This window comes from Nestor notabilis, unplaced genomic scaffold (genome assembly GCF_000696875.1).
Source record: "Nestor notabilis isolate BGI_N333 unplaced genomic scaffold, ASM69687v1 scaffold30657, whole genome shotgun sequence".
Lineage (NCBI taxonomy): Eukaryota > Metazoa > Chordata > Aves > Psittaciformes > Psittacidae > Nestor > Nestor notabilis.
Window position 1 is genome coordinate 1 of NW_009936507.1, and position 9,155 is coordinate 9,155.

General features: G+C 42.8%; 1 protein-coding gene across 1 annotated transcript; it reads left to right on the top strand.

Moving 5' to 3' along the window:
- Positions 1-508: 508 nt before the first annotated feature.
- On the top strand, positions 509-8,056 carry EIF4E2 (eukaryotic translation initiation factor 4E family member 2; the record flags this gene model as incomplete). Its single annotated transcript, XM_010018378.1, has 6 exons — positions 509-623; positions 1,931-2,065; positions 4,024-4,128; positions 7,061-7,213; positions 7,302-7,438; positions 7,954-8,056. Coding segments are annotated over 6 exons (724 nt in total), but the record flags the coding sequence as incomplete, so codon positions are not given.
- Between the last annotated feature and the right edge of the window lie 1,099 nt (positions 8,057-9,155).

Consider the following 9,155-nt stretch of genomic DNA (forward strand, 5'->3'; position numbering starts at 1 on the left):
CCTCACCGCGCACGGCCTTTTGCCCCCGTTTCTCCCTCTTCTTTTCCGGCCCTTCGCAGGCAATGGGGTGGGCAGAGGGTGCTGGCGAGGTGTCTGCTCGCTTGAGGGGCTGCCTCTGCTGTGCTTTGGGGCGTCGGGAGGTGGGCGGGAGCGAGTCAGCAAAGTTACAGGTCTTCCGTGTTTGCCTCTTGAGTAGTTAGAGACCCGGACAAGTAGCTGGGGTTGTCTGTGGCAGATGAATGCCTAGTTCAGGCTGCTTGAGTTTGTTCTAAAAAGGCATGTTGTTGCTTGCTTCTGCTTAAAAGTGTGTGCCTGAGATGCATGTGATGGGCTCTGGGTATGCAAAGTAGTAGTAGATTTTACTGTGTGGGTTGTCAAGTGTAGATTTCCAAATGCTGGTAGCCCTTGTACCACAGAGGAACTAAGAAGCAGAGACTGCTGGGGCTTGGTCTAAACCTCCTCAGCTGTGCAATTTAAGACTCAGTCTCTTTGTTCTTTTTTTTATCAGTTTGAAAGATGATGATAGCGGAGACCATGACCAGAATGAGGAGAACAACACACAGAAAGACAGTGAGAAGGAAAAGAATGATCGAGAGAAACCACAGAGTACCACCAAGAGGAAGGTACAGTGCTGGCATCTGCATTCCATTGCTAAGGCATGATGTTGGAGTGCTACAGAGTCAGTCCTCAGTTTGGCGATAAGTAAAATATGTCTTGGTGGGCTGTGGTAGCTTAATGCTTTGTTACTGTTGTAATGAAGACTGAGTGTTGTAATGAAGATTATGTTAGCATTTGGATAATTTGCTATAGGTTTTGGAGGTGGGTGGTGAATGCTCTCTTCACAAATTCAGCTAGTATTCTGCCAGGCTTTTGAATAAAAATGAGAAATAAAGCTTTATTTTCCCCAAAAAAAATATTTTTTTGGAAGCGGTTATAGGGGAAGGGCTGGTTGACAGGGGAGTAGTGGCTTGCGGTTGTTTTACCAGGCTGCATTTGTGCCACTGTTGTAATAACTCTTAAGGTGGGTCTCTGTATGTGCAGTGTAGCCCAGTTAAGAAGCATATATCCATCTTGTTTCATTTATTGTTTTAATCTTGTTCTTAGGAAAACTATTCTGTCTGAAGTAATGCAATCCTTACAAACTTATGACAGACAAGAGGAGAGCAGAGATTTAAGCCCTAGTAACTCCTGATACAACATGAAATGATACAAGAGAAAGGGCTTTTTGGTTTGTTATTTTAATGTCAGTTTTGACTTTTGGTTAATGAGTTCCCATTAGCCTCTTTTATGCTCATTAGAAGTGTTTTTAATCAGAAATGGGAGTTTTGGAAATTGAAAAATGATCACTGCTCACTGCTAGTGATGGGTTACACCAAAGCTGACATAACGAGTTCTGAGATTAATCCTCCCAGAGTGTTAGGGTGTGGGTTGCTTGAGGGAGTTGGTGTCACCAAAGAGTTATAATTGCTTTTGAATCATGGTTTGGTATAAATGGGTTTTGTTCTTCCCAGAGAAAGAGAGTGGGTTTTTTTTTCTTAATTTGAAAAAGTTAAGACTCTTGCATTGCTCTTTTAGTTTGTCTTTTTCCCTTTGAGACAGGCACAGTTAAGAACTAAAGTAAAATTTAATAATACTACCTCTAATAGTTATGGGAGTTGCTTTTTTGGTGGCACTCTTCGGAGCTTAAGTCATTATTTCCTTAGCCATGTCTGTACTGCAGATTTCTAATATTCTTTGAAATAGTCAGCTGTTGTTAGCCTAATTATCCATTTCAGACAATTAACAGAGATTCTGTGAAAATGAGGGTTAGTTGCTTGTTTTATAGTCTGTGAAGGCAGGAACAGGTGGACTCCTGATGCTTTAATGTAATTTTTCCTGTTCCCCTTTTAGAGGGGCTCATAAGGGTAAAGCAAGCTTTTCTGTTCTGCAGGCTGTTGTCCCAGGGCCAGCTGAGCACCCCTTGCAGTATAATTATACATTCTGGTACTCCAGACGGACACCCGGGAGACCCACCAGCTCACAGAGTTATGAACAGAACATCAAACAGATTGGCACCTTTGCCTCCGTGAGTATATCCCTGTTGTCGTTGTGCACTTGGGCATGGCATGGTCATTGTGGCTGGCTTGCTCCCTGTGTGCGAGGGGTATGTGCATGCAGGCTGTGCTCTTGTCAGGAACAACAAGAGGAGAGTGAATGATATGCCCTGACTTACGTATGAGTTCTTGAATTACCTTCAGCAGGTGGCATGTCTTAAGTGGTTCTTCTCTGCCCTGTGCTAGCCATCTGTGGCTGCAGTATTGGTGGTAGCTGGAATAGTAATAGAAAATTAAAAGAATTCCCATGTAGCTTAAAACTGCTAACTGGAGCAGAATTTGACAGGTAAGCATGAGAAGAAAGGAACAGCTTTTCCGGATGCAATATAGGTGTGAAGCAAAGACTGTACAGTTACACACACTTCTCCACTGCCCGTATTTCCACCAGTGTGTTTGGAACAAGCATCTGGTGAGCTGTACATACAAGCAGCTGGTGACCTGTTTTTTGTCTAGAAGTGATGACTGAGATGCAGTTTGGTGTTGCAGTGAAGTTTATTAAAAAGCTAACTGCTTTCCTTTCCCCTTTGACTCTTTGTCATTGTTTATTCCTAGAATAAATTGAATGTAACTTTTCAGTCTGGTAAGTCAGTGTAGACTTAACATTGTTTTTTAGCTCCTCAGAGGAAGAAAATTAACACATTCTGTTGTCTGCCGTTTGCTGCAAAGAATTTGTGGATGCTGTTGAAGGTTGGAACTGCTAGAGTTCAGTTAGAATGGAGAGAGACTGGCTAGCAGGTCTGATAATGTGTTTGGTTCCAAATTCTCTCTCAGGAGGAGGAAGAGCAAGCTTTTGAAATGTCTGAGCCTGAATCTGGGTTCAGATTTATTCTTTTCAGTAGAAAGCTCTGAAAGCTTTTAAGTGCTAACCGCTAGGGGGCATAATCACTTGCTGTAAGAAGATAATTTCCACAGTGTATTTTGATGTGCCTGACAAAAATAAATTGCTTTTGACCCCACCTCAGTCTTGGTTCATAATTTTATTGGCTACAAAAACAAATTCCTGACTGGGTGGCAGAGGTCAGGGATTGGAGCAGAATTCCAAGTGCTGACCAGGTCATTAAGGTCTCTGATAAAGTACTTGGGATGGTGTCTGGCCCCTCCAGCTTCACTGCTGGTCTGCTTAATAGCTATTGACTTGCAGAGTGGAATCCTCTTAAAATATGGAAATTAGTATAATGTCTTCCAGTGCCTTGTTTTGTTTTAAAGATCGAGCCTTTCTAAAATCCTTTCTTATCCAGAGAATCTTAAAGGGTAAATATGTTATTTTTAAGAATTAGAAAAGATAATTCCCTTGCCTTCCAGCCAGATTGGCTGAAGTAGACACAGGGGTGCCAGAATGGAAATGGGTCAAAGTGAAGTGGTCCAACCATGGCAGATTTCAAAAGGAATGTTTAAATCAAAGTTCTGAATGGTGCCTTAAGATCTTAAACCAGCACTAGAATGTGGTGCTGGTCTTAAATGTGCTTTTGTCTTAAAACCTGGATAGAGTAAAATTAAATACAGAAAATGTCTCATTTGAATGCTCCTAAAGTCTCCATAGTTGCAGAGAGCAGTGGTTAATGCAGGGCTAATGTGCGTAGTGTAGAAAGGTAGCTGATCTACTAATTGGAAGTTTGAGCCATAGGATTTATCTGTTTGCAACTTCTCCAGAGCAGCAGTTATCTTGGCACAGATTTCTTCAAATCAGGTGACTTTGAAAATACATGTTCAATATTTCAAGTGGTCATCTCATAACAGAGCCAGTCAGAAACATGCACCCAGCCTCTGATCCTGCCACTGCCTTCTGGGTATCTCAATCAACACCCTTCTGACAAGAAAGTAGAAGGGAAGGTGGCTCTGGCCAGCTGGTGAAGAAAGCGAAGCCTGTTTCTGTAGGAATCTTGGCTGTAAATAGTTTGAGCAGCCTCATGTATGGTTCATGTTGTTGCAGGTGGAACAGTTCTGGAGGTTTTACAGTCACATGGTACGTCCTGGGGACCTGACAGGCCATAGTGACTTCCATCTTTTCAAAGAAGGGATCAAACCTATGTGGGAGGTGAGTTGGAGTTCTCATTTCTGCCTTGATATTTTCCCACAACATTCTGGAGGGAGTCTTCTATAATGAAGGAGCTCTTGTCATTAAATGACACTCCAGGCTTCTCTTGAGTACAGTCCTTTCTTCTGGTTTTCCTGTAAACTTGTCAGCAGTACTTTGTCCCATGTAACCTAGCAGTCCTGTGACCTGTTGGCAGAAAGGGAAGGTGCAGAGAATTCCTAGCTGCACTCCCCCAAAGGCTGCAGAACTGCCTTTGCCTGTAGGTCCAGAGGCTGTCTGGGCCATGTTACCTGGAGCCAAACAGAGGGGACCCTAACTAAGCTCTGTGCTTCCTGACAACCCTTTATTATAACTTTGACTGATGGCAGCAGTGTGGGGCTTTCCTCTAGAAGGGCTGGACCTCTGTAAGTGGAATTCAGCAAAGCTTATAAGAAACTGATCCTCCTTTTTTCAGGCAAGGAAGGAAAAGGTAGATGTGGTTAAAAGCCTACACCCGTGCATAGAGCTGGAGACACAAAGATGATTTAGCCCTTAATTTGCCTTTTGTTTTTGTCCCAGGGTATCTAGTTTGCTTCTGTTCATTCCTATCCAAACCTGTTTTAAAAAAAAAAAAAAAAAAATAAAGGAAAAATTCTTTGCCAAGCAAATCATTCTTCCAGTTCCTGGCCTCCTTCCAGCAATGACCAATACCATCCACAGTATGAAGATTTTATGTGTTGCTCTGAAGCACCTAATTACACTGCTTGGTCCTGAGAAATTTATATGTGACCCTAGTTGGCAATTATTCTAAGCAAGGTGTTTTATAGCCAGTTACTGCAAATGCAATTTATATAAAACATTTAACCCTCTTTGGGCTCCTTGTGAGCTGCTCTGATAGTGTGTCAGCCAGAAAGTCCACAAGTTAATGATTCTGGAATTTTTATAAAGCATTTCCCTGTAGCCATTTTAAGATGGAGGTGGAGAGATTTTTTGGTTTTGCTTCTGGCCCCACTCCCTTTTTGTATTTATAGAAGAAGCTTTGGGCTCTTGCTGCTGGCCTTCCCTTTGCTGCTTGCTTTGTAGGGCTTTGTTTATGCTCCTTTCTCTTCCAAACTAATCCTTACTTACTGTCATTCTTATAGGCACATACATGCTTCTATGTAGCTCTGGTCTTTTTCTGGATCCATCTGTGCCTTTTCTGGGTGAAGTCAGAAGCAATAAGCATAATGTTCCCTGGTGATTTACTGGGCTGCAGATCGTTATTATTCTGGTAAAGGGAAATCAAATGCTTGACTGAACCAAAGCTTGTTTAACCTGAACGAAAACTAACAATAACCATAAAATGCACAATACAGCATCTGCCTCCCAATCCCTGTTCTCTTTCTAGCCTTGAACCTGCTTCAACCGCCTTTGAAATATCTTGTACAATACCATTTTCTCTTCTGACCCCCCCTTACTCATTGTGGAAAGTTTGAGGAGTTAAACCCAACTCCCTGCCTAAAGGCTGTAGCTTAGACAGCTCAATTCTTGGAGTGTGATGTTCACAACTTGGAAAGCAAGGACACTGAATCACAAAACAGTTTGCATCTCATGGGAATACATCACATTCCTAGAACTTGTGTTGATTTGGATTCTTCACTATGCATGTGGCTGCTGACATGCTTTAAGGCTTATCCCAAGCTGATGCTTTCCACTTTCAATTCAGGCTTTAGTACATACCTGAAAACTAGGGATCTGGTGAATGCTGCTGTTAGGCTGGCACTTCCATGTTTGCCCAGGATTGCTTCATTAGCACTTGCTGCCTCTGAAAGCACACGAATTTTTCATTTTTTCTCACCCCTAGAGAAGCTGTAAGGCTAAAATAAAAATTTGTTTCATTAAGAAGGGTTGGGCTGCCTTACCTAGCATCTTTAAGGTGTGTCCCAGCTTGGCAGAAGGGCTTGCTGGTGATTTGGCCAGAGATGTTCTGTATTCTGCAGTCTCCTGTTACCCTTTTTTCTTCTCTATTTCTGTCCTAGACCTGTCTTCCCTTTCCCTTCCTAACTGCCACCTCTTTGACTTGTTCCTACCTCTCTGTGTTTGGCTTTGAATGGAATTTGTTCCCCTCTTGCCTTGTAAGATTTCCCAGCTACAGTGTTATACAAGAGAAAGTCACAGCATTCTGCATAGAGGAGGAGCTGCTGTTTGGCATAGGTGTGCATTCTGTGAAGCAGAGGAGACTGTAGCAATTTTCAGCTCTTTTTCAGATGCGACATATGGAATCACAATACCGAGGCGATGGTCTGGGTGCTTAGCATAAATATTTTCTTCACCCTCTCTCCTCATTGTGGTTATTTCCCTGGGTCACCACAGTCTGCAACAAACATTCAGCTGTATGATATGTGATAGTATCAGTGGTTCCTACAGAGCAGCCTGGTCCTTTGTGCATTAACACAACTTATAAGCCTGTTCTGCAAATGTGGAAGGAAAGTGTTTATCAACGTTTTGCTTGCTTTTAACTATCACTTCACAAACTCCCTCCCTTCCATGTTCTGTGATGAGGGAATTTTCCTGTTTTGCAAGCAGAACTGCATATACAGGGAACTGGTCAAAGGGAAACTCAGTCTTGCATTTAGGAGTAGTTTTAGGGTCCTTGCCTCTGATTCTGTATACAGATTGGTAGGCTGCTGTTAGTCTTTGCTAGTGGGATCAAAACACTAGAGCTCAAGTCTTCAGTGCATACAGCTTCATCTGGAATGCATAGAATCATTGTTTTAAAATACTTCAAAGTAAATGGTATACCTCTGTCTTTGTTTTTATGGGGGAGAAGTGAAATGCTTTTGCTTGAAAATACATCCGTTCTGTCCCTTGCCCCACACAATCAATGTCTGCTCCTGTCTGTGGCTCTACTGTCTTGCAGGAAGTAGAAAAATAGCTAGAAGAAAACAAATTGATTTCTTGCCCCTCTTCCTAGGATGATGCCAACAAAAATGGTGGTAAATGGATTATACGCCTGCGAAAGGGCTTAGCGTCACGATGCTGGGAGAATCTCATTCTGGCAATGCTGGGAGAACAGTTTATGGTGGGGGAAGAAATCTGTGGGGCAGTCGTCTCTGTCCGATTCCAGGTAAGCACTTCTGAGAACTGGCATGTACTTCCATTTGGCAAGGCTACAAAAAGTACCATCTGCTTACCCCTCACATGCTATTCTGTAGGAGGATATTATCTCAATATGGAACAAGACAGCCAGCGACCAAGCCACAACAGCCCGGATACGCGACACGTTACGAAGAGTGCTCAACCTACCTCCCAACACCATCATGGAATATAAAACACACACTGATAGCATCAAGTACGTGTGGTGGCAGGGGGAGGGCCTGCTGCTGGTTGCATGCATGCTTGAGCAATTTAATGCAGATCACAGGAACTGAAAGAAGTGCTCATGTGCGTTAGGGCTGTTCACTGCGAACAGTAATACGTACAGTAATACGTACAGCAGCATTTGCTGCCAGTGTGCTTTGAAAGCCAAGTATCTGTGTCATTATCGTGCTGCTGTTAGGGACATTTGGTTCTAATAGTGAAACCTTATTTTGAAGTATATAGTCCAGGGTGCTTTTAGCAGTCCACCCAGCTTGTCACTGGGAGATGGGCAGCCCAGTGTGGGTCTGTTGCTCGATGTATTCAAAGACAAGATTGCAGTGAGGGGGACAAGACAATTTGAATAAATAGAGATTCTGGGGAATAAAGTGTGGAAGCTAACGGGGATTTATAGTGCCATTAGACTTATAAATGGTCTTGGGAAAGTGCTGTGTGGATTTACAGTGCTGTACAAATGATTTCTAATCATAATAAACGTCATATGTTAAGTCTTCCAGGCCCTGGTGACAGAGGCTCTTTAACAAGACTAGAAGATCACGGTACACAGAGAGGACAGCTGTATTTTTAAATAAACCTATTATAGCTTACCACACCAGGCCATTCAGGGTGACTTTTATATTCCACAAAGTAAAAAAAATTGCATATATAGATATTAGAGGTGAATAATGTTTTGGGTTTTTTTGTTTGTTTGTTTTTCTTAGATGTATTATAAACCAATAAAGATGTACCCAGAGAAAGAAGTGAAAAAAATTAGTAAGACATTGATAGAGCAGTGAGCTTTCTCATCTAGCTCAATCAGGGTGCAAGTACCTTTCATGACTTCCTTTTATTGTGCTAGTTTGTCCTCTCCACATAATGACCCTGTCATCAGTGTGCGGTCAAACAGTTTTGAGATCAGTCCTGATTTTAGCAGACAGCTAGCTTCCAGTGTTAACCAGTTTTGAGTGTGGGTCACAAAATGCAGAGGTCTGGTTTAAACTGCCTGTAGGCACCCAGGGTTCCATGTTGTCCTCCCTTCCTCCTGTGTGTGTGGGGAAGAGGAGGGAAGGAGGTGATTGTTTTTGTGGTTTTGCCGGTAACATCCGTCATGCACTGTTTGCCAGGAGAGGGCACTATCGACTCTCTGTCCATGTTATGAGATAGCAAAGTGCTCATGCGGAACAGGGTATTTTACTCCTGTTCAGAGGTGATGTGGCTTTGTGGTGAGAGGAGGGAGGTGTCTGACTTCGCTCAGTCTCTGTAGTGAAAGCTGTGTACTGAGCCAACTGTCCTGAGCTATGGTGGTGATTTGTGTAACGAGTTTAGAATGAAAATGATGTGTCCTTTCCCATATAAACTATTGCCACCAGCACTTCCTAGCACAAAGAATGCTGTTACAGCAATGTTTGTAACTGTTCTTGCTCTGACAGCTGTCAGTTCTTGAGTGATGGTGCATCCGATATTGTGGTCAAAAGTTTCATTTTGTGCTGCTGATGTATGGTGCAAAATGAGCTTGTCCAAGAGTAACAGGTGTTTGAGGAATCAAGTTTAGTAGCTCAGACTACAGCTGGGAGCTATTCTTAAATAGAGGCAGACTGGCTTGTCTCCTACTTATTCTTCTGCAGGTAGGGGGGTTAGTCAGGAGTTGGTTTGGTGGTGCCCAAGTGAGCAATTAACCTTCTGCTATGCAGGGGATCACAAGAGCCTTCCCC